Source organism: Balaenoptera physalus (genome assembly GCF_965194825.1).
Source record: "Balaenoptera physalus genome assembly, chromosome: 11".
Lineage (NCBI taxonomy): Eukaryota > Metazoa > Chordata > Mammalia > Artiodactyla > Balaenopteridae > Balaenoptera > Balaenoptera physalus.
In genome coordinates this window covers 90,569,232-90,592,330 of record NC_138896.1, presented here as the reverse complement: position 1 = coordinate 90,592,330, position 23,099 = coordinate 90,569,232, and the positions used below count along the sequence as shown (strand labels likewise).

At 40.4% G+C, this 23,099-nt stretch overlaps 1 protein-coding gene and 1 long non-coding RNA gene across 3 annotated transcripts in view; one reads left to right on the top strand and one right to left on the bottom strand.

Moving 5' to 3' along the window:
- MDFIC2 (MyoD family inhibitor domain containing 2) overlaps window positions 1–20,532 on the top strand; it is a 115,234-nt gene extending 94,702 nt beyond the window's left edge. For both annotated transcript variants that reach the window (XM_082412404.1, XM_082412405.1), the window contains one exon: window positions 4,886–20,532. In XM_082412404.1, the coding sequence (XP_082268530.1) occupies window positions 4,886–5,145 (260 nt within the window). In that variant the 3' untranslated portion in view covers window positions 5,146–20,532. The remainder of the gene's footprint in view (window positions 1–4,885) is intronic.
- LOC309637556 overlaps window positions 1–23,099 on the bottom strand; it is a 738,298-nt gene that overhangs the window by 565,365 nt on the left and 149,834 nt on the right. The window lies entirely within an intron of this gene.

Here is a 23,099-nt window from a genome sequence, read left to right as displayed (position 1 = left end):
TGCCCACAGGAAATTATAAGGCCATTTTACAAACAGGTTTTCACACTCTGATAGGAAACACCAGCTCCCATCCCCACAGAATACCCTACACCCAACCTGACTTACTTCCAAGCCAAACTTTCAGTCTCGCACCTACAAAGGACAGCACCTAGTGGGAAAATCATTTTTATATGGTCATGGACCTGAGTAAGTCTCTGAGTCTCTAGCCTAAAAGATCAGGGAGCATTTGCTTGGAATATTTTCTCCTGAGAACTTCTTCTTTGCCAGGGGCTGCTGTAGCAGCAGTCTTGGAATTGCAAAAAACGTGACGAGGTTTTATGCCTGAAATCTTTGACCGCCAACACGCCCTCTCCAGAAATGCATACGCAGAATAGAGTCTATGTATGGCACTCACTCACTCCTGAATTTCTGTGGGAGATTTATAGTGATTTATGAGATACGGGTGAGTTGGCCACATGCTAGAAACTGGCTCTGAGTGAACAAAAATACACCCAGTCTGGCAAAGAGATGAGTACACACACCACAGACATATTATGGAATAGTCCACCTAAACTACAAATACTGAGTAATGGCCACAGCACCTGCAACAATATATGGCAATTAAAGTGGTCATAAAAGTCATGGTGTGGTTCTTTACCACTGTCTTATGGGGAAGAAAGAAATGGAGGGTGAGAGGCAGGGGGAGGGGGAGGAACACAGGGATGAAGGGAGATTTCTGTTTACCTATATGCAGAACTCACTTTAGACCTTTATAGATGTTTTTAAAAGAAATAAGAATGGTTTTCTTTAAAATATTTGTTCCCTTTCAGAGCAAGTTTCCACGTTCTCCCTTCTCTTAAACACTAAGAAGTATATGAATAAGAAAAGAAAAATGTTTTCTGGAAAACATTGTTTGAAATCAATGAAGGGAGCTCTAAGAACACTTAGATCGCTCTGACAGATGAGGCAAAGAGCGAAATCTCTCCTACAGGCTTGTACAGTTACAGTCAACTGAAGTCTGAAAACCAAAGGTTATTAACATTCTTAATGGGGGAAAAATAGATTACAAAAAGTCTAATGTTAATTGATTGATAAGCCCATCAGGAGGAAGGAATTTTTCTCCAATTCATGCTAGAATGTTACTTTCAACCATCAAGTCTTCAGGATGCTGATTTTAATTAATTAGATGCTATATCACGTGAACACTTACCTACCCTTTTTCAAAACCCTCACATGTTTTTGAGACTTTCTTAACTAAAAAAAGAAAGAAAGAAAGGAAGGAAGGATGGAAGGAAGGAAGAAAGGAAGGGAGGGAGGGAGGAAGGAAGGAAGGAAGGGAGAGAAAGAAAGAAAGGAGGGAGGGAGGAAGGGAAGGAAGGAAAAAGAAAGAAAAAGAAAGGAAGGAAACAGAAACTAGCAAACAGAATCCAGCAGCACATTAAAAGGATCATACACCAGGATCAAGTGGGATTTATCCCAGAATGCAAGGATTCTTCCATAAACGCAAATCAATCAATGTGATAAACCATATTAACAAATTGAAGGAGAAAAACCATATGATCATCTCAACAGATGCAGAAAAAGCTTTTGACAAAATTCAACACCCATATATGATAAAAACTCTCCAGAAAGTAGGCATAGAGGAAACTTACCTCAACATAATAAAGGCCATATATGACAAACCCACAGCCAACATCGTTCTCAATGGTGATAAACTGAAACCATTTCCACTAAGATCAGGAACAAGACAAGGTTGTCCAATCTCACCACTGTTATTCAACATAGTTTTGCAAGTTTTAGCCACAGCAATCAGAGACGAAAAAGAAATAAAAGGAATCCAAATTGGAAAAGAAGAAGCAAAGCTGTCACTGTTTGCAGATGACGTGATACCATACACAGAGACTCCTAAAGATGCTACCAGAAAACTACTAGAGCTAATCAATGAATCTGGTAAAGTAGCAGGATACAAAATTAATGCACAGAAATCTCTTGCATTCCTATACACTTCTGGATGAAAAATGTGAAAGAGAAATTAAGGAAACACTCCCATTTACCATTGCAACAAAAAGAATAAAATACCTAGGAATAAACCTACCTAAGGAGACAAAGGACCTGTATGCAGAAAACTATAAGACACTGATGAAAAAAATTAAAGATGATACAAACAAATGGAGAGATATATGATGTTCTGGGATTGGAAGAATCAACACTGTAAAAATGACTATACTACCCAAAGCAATCTACAGATTCAATGCAATCCTTATCAAACTACCAATGGCATTTTTCACAGAACTAGAACAAAAAATTTCACAGTTTGTATGGAGACACAAAAGGCCCCTAATAGCCAAAGCAATCTTGAGAAAGAAAAATGGAGCTGGAGGAATCAGGCTCCCTGACTTCAGACTATACTACAAAGCTACAGTAATCAAGACAGTATGGCACTGGCACAAAAACAGAAGTACAGATCAATGTAACAGGATAGAAAGCCCAGAGATAAACCCACGCACCTATGGTCACCTCATCTTTGATAAAGGAGGCAAGAGTATACAGACAGCCTCTTCAATAAGTGGTGCTGGGAAAACTGGACAGCTACGTGTAAAAGAATGAAATTAGAACACTCCCTAACACCATACACAAAAATAAACTCAAAATGGATTAAAGACCTAAATGTAAGGCCAGACACTATCAAACTCCTAGAGGAAAACATAGGCAGAACACTCTATGACATAAATCACAGCAAGATCCTTTTTGACCCACCTCCTAGAGAAATGGAACTAAAAACAAAAATAAACAAATGGGACCTAATGAAACTTAAAACCTTTTGCACAGCAAAGGAAACTATAAACAAGACCAAAAGACAACCCTCAGTATGGGAGAAAATATTTGCAAACAAAGCGACTGACATAGGATTAATCTCCAAAATATACAAGCAGCTCATGCAGCTCAATATCTAAAAAACAAACAATCCAATCCAAAAATGGGCAGAAGACCTAAATAGACATTTCTCCAAAGAAGGTATACAGATTGCCAACAAACACATGAAAGGATGCTCAACATCACTAATCATTAGAGAAATGAAAATCTAAACTACAATGAGGTATCACCTCACACCAGTCAGAATGGCCATCATCGAAAGGTCTACAGACAATAAATGCTGGAGAGGGTGCGGAGAAAAGGGAACCCTCTTGCACTGTTGGCGGGAATGTAAATTGATACAGCCACTATGGAGAACAGTATGGAGGCTCCCTAAAAAACTAAAAATAGAACTACCATATGACCCAGCAATCTCACTACTGGGCATATACCCTGAGAAAACCGTAATTCAAGAAGAGTCACGTACCACAATGTTCATTGCAGCACTATTTACAATAGACAGGACGTGGAAGCAACCTAAGTGTCCATCGACAGATGAATGGATAAAGAAGATGTGGCACATATATACAATGGAATATTACTCAGCCGTACAAGGAAACCAAAACTGAGTTATATGTAGTCAGGTGGATGGACCTAGAATCTGTCATACATAGTGAAGTAAGTCCGAAGGAGAAAAACAAATACCGTATGCTAACACATATATATGGAATCTAAAAGAAAAAAAAAAAAAAGTCCTGAAGAACCTAGTGGCAGGAGAGGAATAAAGACACAGATATAGAGAATGGACTTGAGGACACAGGGAGGGGGAAGGGTAAGCTGGGACAAAGTGAGAGAGTGGCATGGACATATATACACTACCAAATGTAAAATAGATAGCTAGTGGGAAGTAGCCACATAGCACAGGGAGATCAGCTCGGTGCTTTGTGACCACCTAGAGGGGTGGGATAGGGAGGGTGGGGGGGAGACGCAAGAGGGAGGGGATATGGGGATATATGTATATGTACAGCTGATTCATTTTGTTATACAGCAGAAACTAACACCACAATGTAAAGCAATTATACTCCAATAAAGATGTTAAAAATAAGAAAGGAAGGAAGGAAGGGAGGGAGGGAGGGAGGGAGGGAGGAAGGAAGGAAGGAAGGAAGATGTTAAGAAGTTATAATTTTAACAAGAGAACTGCTACATCTTCTAACTAATTCCCTTTATGGAAACAAAAAATACAATAATCTATAACCCATCACAGCTGTTTGGCTAGAATTACCAATTACCTTCAATGCCTTAGAGATACTTTTCACATTTTTACAAGTCTGCATAGTAAATTTTTAAACCAATTTTCTTAAAGAGGACTGATAAGATTTATACCATTTTAGGTGTACACGATGCCATATTTCATTTAACTTGATATAAAATCAAGGCTTTACATAACTGGAGGAAAAAGAAGACAGGGATTAAAAATAAAATACAACCCGAAACAACTATGATTATTTAAAAAATCATTTATGTTAGGTTTTGAAATGTGCTTTTCACTCACATTTGAATATGGGTGTGGCAGATTTACTGGAATCCACATCAAACAAAAAAGAAAGCCTTGTGACGAGAAGCCAGAAATGTGTATGATCTCTCATTGTCCCCAAATCTAATTGCTGCTGCAAGCTCCCTGCACTTGGGGAGGACGCTCTGTTTTTCAGACCATTGCAAGGTTTCCAGATAGGCAGCTAATTGTGCGGCTTCCCAGCACCTCCGCAGGCAACGTAAATAAAGGAGTTTAGAAAAGTGACAGCACTTTAAATAACCAGATTACGTGGAATCAATAGGAAATGCTCAGGAAGTTAATGAAACAATTAATTAAGTAGAGTGAGTACTGGATGGGGGAGGGGGAGCTTGAGAGAATAACTGGTGTACATCGCCCCTAATACGGATAAATAATTAAGAGTTGGCTATAAAGTTATCAAGCACACCACTGCACATGCCTCCTCTTCATATGTGCCCCCAGATGGGCCACCTGTAATTGTCTTTCTTCTTCTTTAAACAGAGGACTGTGCCTCCCTCATCCTCACCTGTCTGTTTTGCCAGTTTTTGGATTGTCTCCTGATGCTCCCGGATACGTGTGAAACGGTGTGTACCAATTTGTGCTGCCCCTCTCACAGGTATCGCCACACCTCAGATGAAAGCCACTCCCGGAATGACTGCAACTGCAACTGTGACATAGACTTCAGCCTTTTTGAATCTTGCCAGGAGACCGGTGAGTGTCTGGAGCTGGCCATGGAGATTTCAGAAATCTGTTACCACTAGTGCGACAAAGGAAACACGTTCTGGCAGACCCTTTGGCCCCCGGGGGAAACTCCATTACAATGAGACTGTGATTTCTATGCGCTGAAATGTAAGGACTGTATACATTTCTTGGATGCTCCAGACCATTTTATTCTGCACCTGTCTGGGAAAAAGCTAGTATTGTCAACTCAATGGCCTTATTCCAAATTTCCCAACCGCATGGCTCACTGAAAATTCAGATCTTGATCACATGTGATGAACAAATCTTAAATACCTCTTAAATGTCATAGGTACAAGATGTTTCTTAACTGTAAAACAGCATGTGAAACCATTCTGTTATTGCACTCATTGGCTTGCATCATGGATTCAACTTCATTCACAAATTCAGGACAAATTAGCACATTCTTTTAGAACTGACATACATTAGCTTGTCCTTCTAATGGACTCATGTATAAACATTATGCATTGTTGGTTATTATTAATAATGCATTGTATAACATCATTTTGTAATTAAAAATTTATTTGTACAGTCTCTTAAAATTCACTTATATGTTCAGTTTAGGTAGGAAAGGGAATTAAATGAATTAGAAACCATGTTCCTGTAATTACTACACATGTCTCCAAGACATATCCAGTGAATTTTGAATATGATGTACTTCGAGAGAGTACTGTAATTCTAGACTGTATTATTATATGTCTATGACTATATCATAACAGGTTATGCATGTTCTTAATTTGTTACAGAAAGGCTTTTCTTTATTCTAATGAGCAGAAGTGGGAATTATGTGCAAGTTTCAAGAAAATGACCCCAGATCATCCATTTGTCATTTTCCTTATTTCTGTTTGTCAGGTACAATAGGCAGCAGGATATTAAAACAGAACCAGTTCATTTTACTGAACGACGAGTTGTGTAGGCACCTGAAAGAAATACATGTGCAGGTACTTATTCAGCACTAAGTTTCCTAATACAGCATGTGCTTCAGAAACCATATATTTTTTTTCTATTTCTGATAATTCAACTGATTCATAATTATGTTGAGCACTTCCTCATACTTACAAAAAATTTTTTAAAGATGTGATACAAACGTAGAAAGTGACTTCCAACTCAAACGAATTAAAACAATTTGAGCAGGTTGAAGTGACTTTGGAATTTTCTTTACTTTCTGTAGGCATGGCGTTGCTCACAAACATGTGCTTAAATATTCCCATGGACATCTTCACTGAATATAAAAAAGCACACTATATCAATAACCGAACAAAGAACACAAAAGTAAAATGGAGAGGGAACGTTTTATGATTTAGGCAAACAACAACAACAAATTCCAAAATACCTGTCTTTGCCTGACTAAGGTAATTTTGGACAAAAGCTACACTTGTTTTGTTTCTCTAGTCAACTAGCACATTCTTCTACTCTGCAGTAACTTCCTCAAAACGCTGAAAACTCTTAATCTTTTGCAAATATTTTTAAGCTTCCCATCAAAAGGCATTGAGCTGCTCTTGTCTTGTTCCTGATAGCACAGACCGTCCACGGTTAATGCAGGCTTCATCCCTGTTTGACTATCATGTTTTCCACAAAGTACAGAGCATGTGATTGCCCACCCTTTATGAAACGCTTTGGTCTCAGTGCTTTTCAGAAGCTCAGAGACAACTCTATTCTCTATGCATAGAACTTGTAGATCTTTATGAGGGAAAAATGTAAACTCTTAAGAAGGGGACTTAGAGCTGTTCTTACCCAGTATTTTCATTTTTCATAAGAGAAAATAGAGGACCTCAAGAACTGACTTATCCAAGACCGTACAGTGATTTAATGGCAGTGTCGGGAACTCGAACCGGTCGTCTAGTTTTCTAACGACACTGTACCACCCCAGGATTCTCCACTTCTTAGTCGAGCTCTACACAGCGGTACAGCTACTTCAATTGTTCAAATATTAAACTACTACTAGACTGGCTCATAAACAGTTGCTACCGTGAACCTCCTTAGGGCTTCCCCCTGTACCCCCAGCCACCTGGCCCCTCTCCAAGCACCCACCCACCTCCCCCTGATCCAGCCACTCAAGGAAGAACACCTGGACCTGTAGGAGGTCTCTGGAATCCTGTCCCAATAATATGGTACCTGGTGTCATTGATCAGGCCATGTCATATCGGAGTTATTTACCTTGACCATCATCCCCTTATTCTTTCTAGTCTACATACCCTCAAATTGGGCAAAGATGGTCCATTTCAAATGTGAATTGAACGCTTGTCAATTAGAGACGTTAAGAATTGTCAGGTCTTATTTTATACTGTGGTCAGAATACTACAAGATCTTTCTGTGGCCTCTCTTACCACGGTCTGTTAACTTATTCCTCACTTTCAGAATTCACCATGCTCCATGCTCTAACAGAAAGGATCGGTTATACAAAGTGTGCAATTTCTTTTCGTTATCACCAATAATAAAACATCATCCTTTTTGCAAACATGAATGGCTCTTTCAATTGAATTCTTACACAATAAAATATACGCAGCTGGGAAAATGCAATTGCAGAGGTAAGACAGATGAAAAAGGAATGTGGTTATTGATTAAATACAAATATCAGAATCTGAGAAGGCTCAGATTTTTTTTTTTCTGCAATGATGAAGGCCGGTGATCACAAATAAAGATAATGTTGTTCTTTAAGGTGGGCTTTTAAGGGAAAAGAATATTCTGATTTAAGGAAGCACACTAGATAAGAGAGATCTGAGAACATACAACCTTTATAGGGATTCCAGAAGAGAAATTTTTTTTCCCACAGCAATATAACCAGATAAGTACATTGTCTTTGCTTTGCTCAATGTATTTTTATAAAACCACTGCTTCTCTAAAAGCCTACAAAATATGGAAAGCCATGAAAAAACGAAGTTACATTTAACTTGCTAATGAAATTTTCCCACTACATAAGCTGACAGGCCTAAAAAATTAATTATCAATGCTGGACAATCAAAGTTAATAAAGCAAAAGTCCCTTCAGTTTTTTCCAAAGAAGTAAGACAACACAGTCAGGGAAGCTTTACAAATAGGAAACATCACATGAAGGCATATCAGCATTTTTTCAAGGATAAATGTGAAGGTGGAAACGTTTGAAGGACAGAATTCATTATCCAATGCCTCCAAATTTCTCCCTCTACAAAATGAAGCAAAAGAATAATACATACACTTAAGAGAGGCACTTTGACTCTAAGAATTTTGCCCATCAAATGCTAAGTTCACCCAGGGTACACAAACTGATGACCTGTGATAAAATTATAAAATTTAAGTATTTGGTTTAATAGTTTGTTGGGTGTTCTTTGAAAAAGATATCTGAGTTAAAACCTGAAGAGCTGCCATATAGAGCCTCATGTGAGCTGTTTAGAAAGGCAGAGTGAATAAAGAATAATTTTGCAGTGATCATAATCAACACTGGACCAAAACTGTATTAATGAGATCCTCTACGTATGTCTAGACAGCTCCTTACATTACTGTGAAGGAGTCCAGAATGTGGGGAGGGATGAAAACGGGGGAAGGGACAGGACCTGTATCAGCATTGGATAAAAGTGCCACCTTCTGGCCTACCATCTTGATTGGATAAAAGTGCCACCTTCTGGCCTACCATCTTGATTGGATAAAAGTGCCACCTTCTGGCCTACCATCTTGATTGGATAAAAGTGCCACCTTCTGGTCTACCATCTTGATTGGATAAAAGTACCACCTTTATCCAGGTCTACCATCTTGATATGCTTCACAGCCTCGCTTTTGCCACTATCTCTAAAGCAGTGGTTCTCAATTAGGGGTGATTTGGCAATCATCTGGCAATGTCTGGAGACATATTTGGTTGTCACAATGGAAAGAGGAAGGATGCAAGTAGCCTTTAGTGATTAAAAGCTAGGAATGCTAATAAACATCCTACAACACACAGGATAACCTCCCCAAAGAGCTCTGCAAGCCTCTCTGTCAGTCTCAATGAACCATCACCAAATTGACCTTAAAAAAACTATTGGAAACAGACTTGCCAGGTAAAAGAGAGGATGCCCAGTTAACTTTAAATTTCAGATAAATAACAAAAATATTTTAGTATAAGCATGTCCCAAACATTGCATGGGACACACTTATACTATGAAATGATTCCTCGTTTATCTGAAATTCAAATTTAAGTGGTTGTCCTATATTTCTGTTTGCTACGTCTAGCAGCCCTAGTTCAACAGACTCCACATTTTGAGAAGGAATGTAGGGAAATGATGATCCTTCAGGTCCCTCCCTGACTCCAGGAGAGGAATGGTTGTTGACCTCTTGGGTCAGAAGCCAGGACATTCACTGGGCCACATTTTACCTGGTGGTGTAATTTAGGTTGGGGAACCTGGTTTAAAGATCAGCTCTAAAACAGGACACTCTCATTTTCCCTCCTGTCTAAGGTTCCTGTCTTGGACTAAGCTGGTCATGTCACACCTCTGTTGGCAATTGAGGAAGCACCTTAGCCAAGAGCTATCTTGATTCAAGAAGTAGTAAGCAGAGGCCTTCACTTACACCTTCACATCTAAACCATATTTTCTGATTCAGTCTTGGCTAGAAAGACCTGCCCTGATTAGTGCTTGCACCGCTAGAAGGGAGCCTGTTGCCCGTCTAGCTGTTTTGCTTTCCATATAATCAATAGCTCCCTCTGCCAAAACTCAGTAAGGGAAAAAGGGTGAGTGGGAGGGTGACATTGAGGCATTTCTTAAACCTGGACTGCAATACCATCTACTAACACCTGAACTTCACCATGCACTCTTAGTATACAGTTAGGAGGAGACCAGAGAGCCTGAAAGTGTTCTCTTTACTACATTATTCTTATTTATTTTACGGATGAGAAAAATATCAAATAGAAAATATTTGGGGGTGGGGGAAGAGGGGGAAGGATAGACTGGGAGTTTGGGATTGACACACTGCTATATTTAAAATACATAACCAACAAGAACCTACTGTTAAAAATAAATAAATAAATGTTTAAAAAAAGAAAAGAAAATATTTGATTAAGTGCTTTATATACATTATCGCAATTCTCTAAACAGCCCTATGACACAGGTTCTACTAGCATCCCTATTTTCCTAGGGAGAACAGAGACCTAAAGAAATTAAGTAACGTGCCCAAGGTCCATACCAAGTAAGCAATTGTCACAAGGCTTGAACCCAGGTCTGTTCATTCCAAAGTTTATGCTTTTAATCACTAAGCCTAAAAGTTGTCCATATGAAAAATGACCCAATCAAAATAAAGTTCAAGTATTCACTTCTAAAGCAAAAGCAATCAGAAAAATATGACACTATTCAAAGAAACCCATTCGCTGATAGTAAATGTTTTCCAAGTTGTTATCCTGTGCAATGATGAGAATCTGGAACATCTTCAATATGCTTTTTTTTTTTTTAATATGCTTTTAAGATATGTACCCAATAAGTAATAAATGAATGTAGTGCAATTTAATCTTTATGTGAATGCAAAGTGAATGTATTGCAATTTAATCTTTATGCCAGTAGCTGTGCCCCATTCATCTCTGGTTATGAAGGCTTACATTTTAGTGCTCCATTTTAGCAAAGCAACTTTGATCTCTACCTCCAGAGTCCATATCCTGTACACACACCCAGGCCAGCCCTCATCAGTATTCCATGAGGGCATGAATTGTTTTTAATCAGTCAACAACACTATGTCAACCAAATGCATTCTGATTCTGAGACCTTTTATCTCAAAAGCTATGCAGAAACCAAGGTCACGGTAACCTCTTTTATGGTTTATTGTTCCTCAAATGTACTTACAGTGAATTTACAAAGCCACAACTTACTTTGTGGATTCTGAGCTTTCACTAGGTTCAGCCCTCTCCAACATCCTCTTTGTTTCCTCTTTCAGCACTTTCTGCCTAAGGGTCTTCACTGAACATCAAGTTCCCGTAAATATTAAAAAAAAATAAGAATATCGAACAAGATTCTCCCAGCAGATAAGCTACTCATCATTTGTAATTGAGGCTCTTCAGAAAGCTGCATGAATGTTTCAAATCACGGCTGTACAGCTTTGTAATAGGAGGTGCAGGCCCCTGCAATGGGGGAGGAAGGCAAGAAGGTAGGATTGTGCCAAAGCTGTCACTCCGCCATTGTTACAATCAAATATCTGCTCATGTGGCCAAGGCAGTAAACCACCTAGCTCAGGGGACAAGTCTGGGGAACTGCTCCTGGAGAGATAAGGCAGAGACAGGGATCTGAATGTTGAAGAAGGGCCTCAGCAGATCCACAGACCTCATGAAGTTACCTCCTAGCTCACCTTTTTGATGACTCTCATTCTAAGCAATAATACGCATAAATTCGTGGTCTTGATCTACTAGTAACATTTTTACAATAATGTACTAGCCAGGTATTAGAAATGATTTTGAGAATAAAAGTGTCTGTAGCACCAAAAATCATCCTGCGTGCCACCAATGGTACTTATACTGGCAACAGTAGGTTCAATGAAAGCAAGAATGAGAGAAATTTGGTGACCGGTTGGGAGGTTATTGCCCAGCTCCAGGTAAGACTTAGTAGAGGCCTGGACTAGGTGCGTGGTTGGGAAGTGAGTGCTTGGAAGGGAGGAAGAGGCAAGGTTCATATCTAGAAAGGGCCTTGGATGTTCCTTTGTGATGTACTTAGGAGCAAATGAAAAGCCACTGAAGAACGGCAGGGAGTTACATGATTAAAGTGGTGTAGGAGGAAGATGGACCATGACACAATGTACAGGACAAATTAAAGCAAGGAGACACCAGAGACTGACAAAGAAGCCATTGCAATGAGGCATGGGGTGCTGAAGGCCTGAAATAGGATGGTGACAGGAAAAACAAGACGAAGAGATGGATGGGAAAGAAATTAGAAAAGGACCATTAGTCCTTTCTCAAACTCTTCTCAGTTTAAGACTCAAATATTCCCTACTGTCTATCATGTCTATGAGTCATGAAGCCATGATTTTCATTAGGGAAGGAACCGGTTGGGGAGGGGAGAGTTTTATTCCAAGTGGAAAGTCAAGGTATATTTTTAGCTACATTAAGCCAGCCTTCTGCTGCTCGGCACACTGATGTAATTCCAACATAAAACATAATCTATAATATTCCAGGGGAACAAATCCAATTCTTGGTCATATAAATTTTCATATAAGTCCATCACAATTCATTCCCAAAACATCTCATTCTCTTTGAAAGCTGGAGTTGCAGCAAGTGATCAAAAAGAGTAGTTTAAAATTGCTCTGGAATTTCCAGAGATGCTAAATCTAGCCTGCCGACGGCACAGGACCAATCCCCCAAACTTTAAATCAGAGGTAAAGCATTTTATGTTTTAAAAGATATACTCCTCAAAGTTTATCACAGTGTATTAAAGTCAAATGTGAGTTATTACTTACCAAATCTGGAGCTGATGTCTCCTCTTTGATTGCCCTAGGTAGGCGAGAATAAGTATCTTCCAACCAACATATTTTTTACTTTTTCATCTGCCTCTTGCTATTTACAATAGAGTGAAAAATAATAGCCAAGGAGTGACTTTTCAGGGTTGGACGAAGTGCAAATCCCATCTGACTAGAGCCTAAACTGTATTCCAGGCCCCTGGCAAGTTCTGCCGCATGGGGAAGGATAATGGAAACTGACTTCTCAATAGCTGGATTGGTCCTGTAGGAATAATCAGTGAAAACTCATCTGATGAACTTTCAGCACATTTGCATTGGCTTAGAATCCAGTGTATATACTATTAGTCATGCTTGAAATTTAGTTCTCTCTGCCCTTGCTGGGGCTTTCTGCATGATGGAGACAGCTATGCCATGATCAGTATACCCTGTGAAAGCCCAGAGAGAGCAGAAATTTTATAACTAATACCACTGATGCAGAAAAAACATCCCTGTCAGTTTTTCTGGTGTTATCTGTTGCCAACATAGCAATTATGAGTAATTCAAGCTTCCTTCTAGGGGATGAGGGCGTTGGGAGGAGGGAGGACATCCTTTGGTTTAAAGCGATCTTAGATCCTTTTCTGTAGGTGGGGTCAGAATATCACCTAGGCACTCAGAGGAGCATCCCAAAGGTTCACCGTCCCAAGGGCCCTCCCTTCTGGTCTCGGGGTGTTTGGGCTGTCAGGACACCCCTGCTCCAGAATGCCCAATTATAACGCAAGTATCTTCTATTAAATGACTTCAAGTAGCCATGTAACAGTAGATAAGAAGGTTGAGGTCTAAAGATAGACGTGGGTACCAGCCCTGTCTCCACTGCTTACTAGCTAAATGTATTGAATCAGTAACTAAACCTCTCTGAGTCTCACATCAGTAAAATGTGGCTATTAACACCTACCCCATGGGTCATTGTAAGGGGTAAAAAGAGATAATTCAGCAAAATCTTTAGTGTAGATTTAGTACGTATAGTACATTCATTAACATTTTCAGCTCTAATTATTATTAGCAGCACTACCCAGCTCATTTGTTCCCATAACACGAGAGATGTTTATGCTCTATTTCTGTAATAGCCCACATCACACCAATCTTTTGAGACTTAGCCATATGCCATCTTCTTCATTATTCCCTGGTTACTTATCCAGGAAATGAGCAGAGTATCTAATTCCCGTATGTCTTTATTTTTCCTTCTCTTATGATACAGTACCCTTTTCTCCCAAGATCAGGATAATACTCATTACAATAGATAACTTTAATAAGCACTTATTATGTGCCAAGCACCGTATGAATGGCCTTTCATGTATTATCTCATTGAATCTCCTCAACAAACTCTGAGGAATTTTACTGAAGAGGAAAGTGAGGCTTGCAGTATTTAAATAACTGTCTCATGCCAAGGGAACATGATGGCAGAGTGGAGATTTGAACTCAGGAGTCTGTGTGAATCCAAAGCTCATGTTGTTAGCCACTTAAGCTGTAAGAAGACCATGGTTGAGGTCCAGATTGCCCAATTTCAAAAGGCAGGCAGTGGGAGGGTCTGTCCTCCTCCTTAATCTGGTGAGAGGGACTTCAATGTCACCACTCAGAGAGCTTGATGTGTTCCCCTTGTTTTATTGGGAAGAGGTGAACAGTGTCGACTCCCACCCAGGAAATCAGAAGGGTGAGTTGCTTTGTCAACAGAGTGACAGAGAGTGGCCTTCACCCCGAGAAAGCCCCCCACATGAGTGAGTGTGGGCAAGGAGTTGTGTGGGTGCCTCTGATGGACTACATATGGGTGAGGTACCTGGGAGAGAGTCGGTTCAAGAACTGCCTCACATCCTGTGTCACAGGGCCACCCAAAGTATCTATGAGGCTTCGGCAGAAAGGCAATTAGGTGTATAGCACCAAGACCTGGGGAAATAGGGCTCACTTTCCCAGGTCAAAGGAACTGCAAGTGGGAGAACGTTCTCCATGATGGGTTCTCTGAAGATCCCACAAAAGGCACCATTAATGAAATTGGCATCTTACACATATGACAGTTTCAGAAAAGGTGACACCATCTTATGAGGGTATCAATCAAATTAGTTGTTTTCTACCCTCCTAACCCTTCTTCTCTCCCCTCAACCTGTTCAACCTTGGTAGAATCAGAAACCAGAGTGAGTAAGCGAGTGGAGAAGGAAAAATGGCAGCTGGAGAAAGAGAAAAGACCCACACATCCTCTCCTCCAGCAGCCAGTTCACATGGCAGTCACCAACTAGAGCAGATGAAGACATTGACCGAATAAAATTCAGAACCATGGCTATTAATGCTCAAGCTAAGTTATGAACTGAGGTTGTGTTTATGACTTAAAGACTGTCTATTGCTGAAGACTAAACAGAATGTCGTGGGGCCTCCCTAAGTTCACATCCAAGGGCCAGGGAAGGACTCCGTTTGCTGAATAAATATAAAGGTGGTAAGAGACAAATATAAAGTTTCTTTTATGACTACACTCCATGAGTACTGCTTGGTCAACACATACTGTTAACATTTATTTCTCATCACCCCATGGAATAAAGTCACAACATGGAAGCTTCTTGGGGGCTCTTCTGTGTTGATCATGTCATATTTCACCCAAGAAAGGTCTACGCGGTTAGGTTTCTGATCCTCTGCATAACCACCCTCCAACTCGCTATTGCAATCAAACCCCTTCCAACTATTACAAAACTGTTAATTTTTTCAAAATAACACTGTTATTATTTTCCAAAATAAAAATTCCATCATTGGATATGAGGAGAACATTTTCAGGATTTGATTTTCTCTTCCAATGGATGAATCTATGGTCACACAAGGTAGGGGAAACTATTAAGAAATCCTCTGGTTATTAGAGCCTATGATGCTCTGGGTAATATACAATGTGATGAGGAAAGGATCTTTCTGTGTTTCAGGTGGGAGTATTGAGGTGCTGATGGAGTGAAGGGGTCTTGCAGGTCACACTGCAAGCTCCTGGCAGCGCTGGGTCAGGACTATGGCATGACCTATTTGAATGTCCACAGAAGAGCTTAAAATAGAAGTTAGATGACTTTAGGTGGTATGTTCTGGATCTGGCAAACTGGATTCTTTTACTCATCATGAAAAGGAGTTTCCAAAAGTATCAGAGGCAACTCAAGGGTTAGTCATGCTCTCTGCTGTCCTGTAAAGTTAATACAATGCCTAGATATTCTCTGCAAGGTTTTCAACGCTCTGCCCAGAGGTTGGTGGGAAACTTCGATCACTGAAGAGTTCTAGGTCCTGAAGCTGCTATGGTCCCATAACTGGGGGGAGAAAAGACAGAATGGACGCTCACAGCTACAGCTGAGCACCTGTACGAAAGCTTCAGGTGAACATTCCAGCACACGGAAGGGGTGTTCTGAGCCTTTTTATTATGATGCCTGAGGTTAGATGTGACCATGGATGAAATTTTAATACGGCCCTTTCCTTGTGTGGGAAAATCCAATTAAGGCTTTCTTTGGAATGGAGGCAAATTCACGATTTGTGGGGCTTGTGCTCAATACTAGGGAGAATCATTTTAAGACTCAAGACTGCAAACATATCTTACTTGAGCAATTTTATAAAAACACAGTTATGTGTTGAAAGGGGCTCCATACAAGAGAGGACCCTGGAAGTGTATGTTTCACTAGCTTCAAGATAAAAATTGCTTCTGTTTGGGATCCAATAGAATAAGTGTTTCTGCAATCTACGATGGAGGTCTAGACATCAACAGGGCAAGCAACTTCACACCTAATGGGAAAGGGCCTCAGCAGGGGATTTGCATACGCTAGCATTCTCTTTGGATGTAGACAGTCCTTTCTTACAGGAAAAGGGCAAAGCAAACTGCCCATCATGCTTCAGCTCAGTACACAATGCATTAGTCTCACCTGACAACTTGAGAAGCAAAATACAGTGTGCCAAGAGGTACCCCGGGCTCCATTTCAGGATTCTTCCCAAGGATTCCCCATAAAGGTGACATAAACACACATAGTTATTCCAGCAAGGGCTTACAGCTGAATTATTCAGTGAGAGAAAAGACTCCAAATTTCAGTTCTGACTTACCCTACTGCTTTCGTTTCTTCTTTTACATCTTTAATTTATGGTTGTCGAAAATCTAAATAGTTATTAATCCTTAGGAATTATGTGCTCCAAGCATGATAAGAAACCAAAAAGGACTAAAGAGAGGGAGATAGAAGACTTAACTGTGAAAAGCTCATTCACAGTGAATGTCTAGGTAGATGGGGGCTTAGCCTCAATTACCCTAAAAATGAAAAAGTCAGACCCTTCTTTAGCGAAGTGACAGTATCCCAGCATTTCCCTAAGGCTGTTGGGCACCACAGTAGTTTCAAGCAGATACTTTGTGGAATAAGCATTCTAAGATCAAGGGGTATAATATTACTCCTTCTTGGAGACTCATAGGGCAGATTAAAGGCTCTGAGAAGTCCTGCAGTTAAAACACCTATACATATGTGTTGAACTCAGCATTTCCCAAACATATATTAGCCAAAGAATCATGTCTATTAATAAGGGCAAATAGATTTGAGACATTGGTTGAAGCCTTTATTTAACACTTTTAAAAGCATCATGGATGGTGCACTTCATGGGGTATTATAATTCTTTTAGATAGCTGCACAAGACAGTTCTTCAGAGAAAATCAAATGACCCACCCCATCTTTGTAACCACACTGCTTCAAGCAGGAATCTGCACCAACATGGAATATCCATCTGCTTTACAGAACTGAGATTTGGGATTCTTTTCAACATGACATCCAAAAGAAGATTTTGATTCTGCCACGGGGAAGCAGTGACACACTCGCTCTTCTTATCTTTCTCTTTGTTTCACAGTATGCGATGTGCTCTCTCCTTCTCTGTCTAACCATCCCTCTAAATAGATATCCGTGCTCTTATTATTATTTTTTTTTTCTTTACCTGCTCTCAGTTTGAGAACTGGGAAAACATTCCTTTATTTATTGATGTCGTTCATAAGAACGGAATAGAATCACAACATCAGGGGCCCTGATTCACATTACGCCATGTATGTGATGACTAGCTTATTTCAAGAAGGGTCTACCTTTTTGTCACAATTCTGGCACCCCAGGGGACATTGGGTATCTGCTGGCTTTTAGAGAAAGCTGCTCCCAAAATAATAAAGAAACTGTAACTTCCAGATTAACTAATTAGTTAACTCGGAGATTCAGCTGCATACTCCATGATTCCTCTGTTTGAGAAAGAAATGTCTTGACCTCTGAGAAACTCCCTGCTCCTGCAGTATTGGATTTTTCTTTAACTCCATTCCAGGGTAAGTCATTTCACACAAGCCACTGACAAAAGCGAAGTAGGTGCAACATTTATTCTGGGAATATTTTGTTCGTCATAGTTACTGAAAACTTTTTAAAAGGACCAGACAAATAAATCCATGATGTACATTCATTGTCATCTCTTTGGGCAAGTCACTTAAATTTCCTATGCCTCAGTTTCCTCACCTAGAACAGGGAGATCAAACTCAGACCTCAGAGTGAAGATATAGTGAAAAAGTACATTACCTCTCTTTAGGAGAGTGGTTGACACAGCAAGTATTCAACAAAGAATAGTTAACGTAAATCCAAAGGTCTGAGGAGGACGCAAATGCCTACTTTTCCCTAAATTGTTAAGTAAGAGGGACTTTTTATGTTCAAATTTCACTTTGGATTAACCCTCCTGTTGGAGTCTTTTCCTTTTGCATCCGTTAATATATAGTGACCAAAAAATCTAATTAGTCATTAATCCTTTGAAATCATGAGCCATAAGCATGATAAGGAGGCAAAAAAGGCTACAGAGAAGGAGAAAGACGAATCGTTAACTAGTAAATGTTCATTCATAATGAACTTGTATGTAGGTGGGAGCGAAGCCACAGTTGCCCTAAATTAGCGAGAAATTTACATCACTAAGAACGATTCTGCCATCTCCATTACTTGGAACTATTAGATTCATGTTTGAGTAAAATTGAGCTAAATTGGGCTCAAGTCACATTTGGGGGCCTCCCTATAAATTAGCCCGTGAAATCCCTGAGATTGAGGTGAAATTTCCAAAAGCTTAGTTTTCTCTGGGAAAATGAACAGACCAACAATTCCTGGGCGTTAGCTCCGCCCCACTCCAATCTGTTAGTTTTACGTCCAACGTCAAAGGCGAGCTCTCCTCATTCCAACTGTACCCTGAACGCTCTCCCCCATAAAATACAGTTTAAAGGCCAGCTGCAGTGTGGAGCCTTTTCTCGGAGCCTACAGTTTCAAACAAACGACTGGGCAGAAGCCAGGATCTATATGGGCTCACGAAGACTGTAAAACATTTGGTGCGGAGTGGAAAAAGACGCCTGAGAGCTCTGCCAGGCGTTTTCAGCTTTCTTGCACCTGTGCCAAGTGTTTTGCAGCTCCCCTACCCCTTTCTTTGGAAGGGGGGCTGGTGGAATGGGGCGGGGTTGGGGAGATAAGCAAGCTTTCGGAGGGCATATGCCATGGGAATTGAAAAACTTGTTACCACCATTGGACACTTGTTTCCTGCCCAGTCCCTGCTCTGAAGGCAAAATGAGGACCTCCAGCCAATCTTAGTACTGGAATTCTGAGCATTTGAGCCTACTTGACATTTATTTTATCCTATCATATATCACCATGGACTGTGAAGACCACCTCCTCCCCAGCCCCCTCCCTGAAATCTCTTTCTTGAGCTCTCAGTTGAATCACCCCTGCCCATCACCGACACCAAATTGCCAATTATTTCAAGGAAATAATTTACACGTTGAGACAGTTTGTAATATGCAAAAATGTGTGTGGAAGAAAGTATATGTTTCTTAAAGGAAGAACACCCAAAATGTTTTCGGATGAAAGTGTGAAAATGTCTAAACATAGATGACATGATACAGATCATGAGAAAGTCAATTTGAAATTATCCTGAAACGTTGTGATAATGTTTTCAAAAGAAGGAGAATTCAGGGGAAGGGAGGTGGTTCTCGGACCCTGCACAGTAGTGTTGAAGATAAAAAGTTCCACAATGGTGTATTGATTCCCATGCATTTTTTCAGTTCATTCAACAACTCTATGAATTATTTTCCCCATTTACAGTTAAGGAAACAGAGGGTTAAGAAGATTAAGTCACCCGTCACACTCCTAGGAAGCAGGGCTTGGACTTTATCCCTGGTCTCTTTATCTCTGAGCTCTCACTGTTAGGCAGGCCACATTCCTTTGAAAAAGAAGCCCTTTCAGCTTATCGAGTTGTTGATGCAAAGAAAATCACACATAGAGATTCATTCCTTTGGCTTAAACTTGGATCTCTGTTAAGATGTAAGTGTTCTCTCAAGACAAAATATACAGCTTCATCAGCCACTTTAACTTATCAGAAGTGAGAAAATTACATCCTTTTCTCTGGGCATGTTTTACTAGATAGAGAGGGCAGAAACATCACTGGGCTGCTGTAGGTGGGAAAGGAGCAAGAAGAGGGCAGCTGCTGTTAGGGAGACGGTGAAAAGAAGTCTCTTAAAAACGGAATGGGAACTAAAACTTGTCACTTCCTTGCTCCTCCAGTGATCTCCCATTGTTCTCTGATTAATTCCAAGCTCCCCACCACGATCCTTGAACAAAGCTTGCAGCCTTAGCAAAAAAACAGTCAGTTCCCCAACTTAAGGTGCTCTTTTCTACCTCAGGCCATTTGCATGGGCTGTTCCTTCATCTGACTAGCTTCAATTAGCCCTCCAGGTCACAGATTTTTACTCTTCCTCTCTGAAACCTAGATTTAAATCAGGAGGCCTTTGTTTCATCATCCCTTAGCACTTTTCTTTTCCTTCATGCTACGTAATTAAGTTTGTAACTCCACAGTAAGAGCAGGAGGAGTATGCCTTTTATACAGCACTGCACACCCCGTAACTAGTATACTCCCTGGTACACGGTTGGCACGGATTTAATATTTTGTGGAAGAATGAATGGATACAGGGTAGCACAATCTACCTTGGTACTCCCTGACTGTTCTATGAGCAATAGCACAGCTGAAAGTTAAGCCAAGGACTTGAACATGTGCAATTAAAGGGAGATTCTTGCCTATGTAGGTATATAAAAGAGACCCTGGCTTTGTAAAAAGCTTTCAGGTCTTAGATATCTATTTTCTAAGGCCTACGTGTTATATATAAGTATATATTACACCCATACAGGTATATGCTAGTATGTATATGGGTGTTATATATACTGTATGTACATTACATATAATATATATGTATATTAGTAACTATCAACATGATTACTATTTTGTCATTATTATCATTTTGTTATTATTGTTATTATTAGAGTAGCTCCCACTGGCCTGAGACCTTGCTATGTGGTAGATGCTGGCCTAAACAATTTATATGTATTATTTAGTCCAAGCTTCATAAAAAAAAAAACCATAAAAAGGTATGAATACCTTCATTTTACATATGAAGAATTAGGGCTTAGAACAGTTAAGACATCTGACCAAGATTCTTTTAGAGCTAAGATTAAAAGCTAAGTTTATTCAAAGCCGTTTATCCTCAAGGACAATGGGCTTCCAGTTCATAATTCCATCACTCGAAAACTCAAAGAAAAAAAATCAGAACTCCCTCCCCTTTATCCATTTTCCTCTTTTTTCACACACACGCACACGCGCGCACGTGCGCGCGCAAACACACACACACACACACACACACACACACACACCCCAAGCTTAAGTGAACAACAAAAACCCATCGCATGATAAGAGAAAAAAAGAGACAGAGCAGGAAAATGAAGGCCACAGGATAGTTGAAACTGTGCATGAACAACCTGCTACCACATCCATCCACCTGCCCAACAAGGACATCTTCCTTCTGAGTTGAACTTTTCCCTGAAGACTTCTGGACATAGCAAGCCTGACATTATAATCCAAGATCTCACATAGAAGTTTACTGGCTCCATTCAGCTATACCAGGAAGTATCCTAACAGGCAGTAGGCGCGTAAGTAAACTCTAAGTTTTCTTCCAACCCCTAGACACCATCATTCTCATCAACAAGTAAAGACCTGCTTAGAAGCAAAGCTCGGGGCTTGTCAATAAAGATCCTAGTGATACCGGCCTTCAGCAAGTAAGACTCTCAGTAAAATGAGATATTGGACACCATTAGGGGTATATTCGATATGTTGCTTTGGGGGGTCAGTGGAGACAGCCAAGAGAAGATGAGTGGACAAGATGCTGGCCTGCTCTTGCCCTGCAGCCACTGTAACTCTTAGGCATTTTGGTCCCACATATGATGTCATTGACACTCATCTAACATTCATTCAACACACACCAAAAATACATTTATTGAGCACTATGCTCTAGGCAATGTTTAAGTGGCTACAAATTTCACTTCTAAAGAGAAGAGGAGCAGGGGTTTCAGAAGGGAGGCGGAGAAAGAACAAGGAAAAATGACAGAGAGCGCCCACAAGACAGACCACCACGGCAGCCCTTCCAGCCTTGACGTTCCAAGTCTCACACGCACTTAACCTCTTGGGTCTCAATTTCCCCATCTTTAACACGGGGACAGTTACCCTGCCTCAGGCTTCATGAGATAGTTGTGCTGTATGATGTCAGAGAGAAAAACATAAGATGAAACTGCTCTATCCATTATAAAGGTCCTATGATTGCTCCATGAGCCACACAAAAATCCTTTTTCCTCATGAAGCATCTAATCATTTCTCATAACCCACACGGGAAGATCCTCAGTGCCTCCCCAGCGGTATTTGCCGAGCTGGAAACGCCCCACACGTGCTGGCTTCCCACTACCACACCCCAGTTGCAAAACATTCGTCCCTTCTCAGTTTAACGTATTTTCTTGCAGCAACTGGTCCACTAACAGGCAGAGATGCATTAGTGGGAGATTTATGCTAATATCTCAGCAGTGAAAATCATGAGCCTCACTATATTCACATTCAGTCTGAGACAAGTAGCCAGGGTATGTCCTTTAACAGGATTTCCAGGAAGGATACTGCATCTTAAGAAACGCTGATTTGCGGGCATTTATATATTCCAGGAAGAGGGCTGTCTTAAGTGTATCAGAGCCTCGAGCAGAGAATTATTTTAATGCCCCTGCCTCCCCTCCACACGTCTCCAGCATAAGAGAGGAGCAGAAAATATCCACTGGCTACAGAAATGCTGGCATTGGAGAAGAGGCTGGAACCGTTTTGAAGAGCCCTCGTAAGACAATAAGACAAGCGGCCTGGAGAATGGGGTGCTATCCATCCCCAGCAACTGCTCCTAGGATGGCCCTGCCAGCATGTGTAACGGCCAACTGGTTCATCTTGCTAACTATAACGCTCAGCATATGGGGCGGGAGTGTTTATAGATATATACATACACCATACATTTTTCACAGCAAGTACATATAGAGACCATCCAACTGTATATTTTGCAGACATACAAACACGCACATATATTGTCCATATGTTCAAACAATTTTTAAGCTATATCATGAACAAATAAAGATCTCTTTACACAAAAAGTTGCAAAAGGTACCAGAGTGAACACTTTGGCGCATGTATTTTGAAGATGAAAAAAGTGGACTTGAACTCCAGCCTGACCTTTTCCAGGTATGTGACCT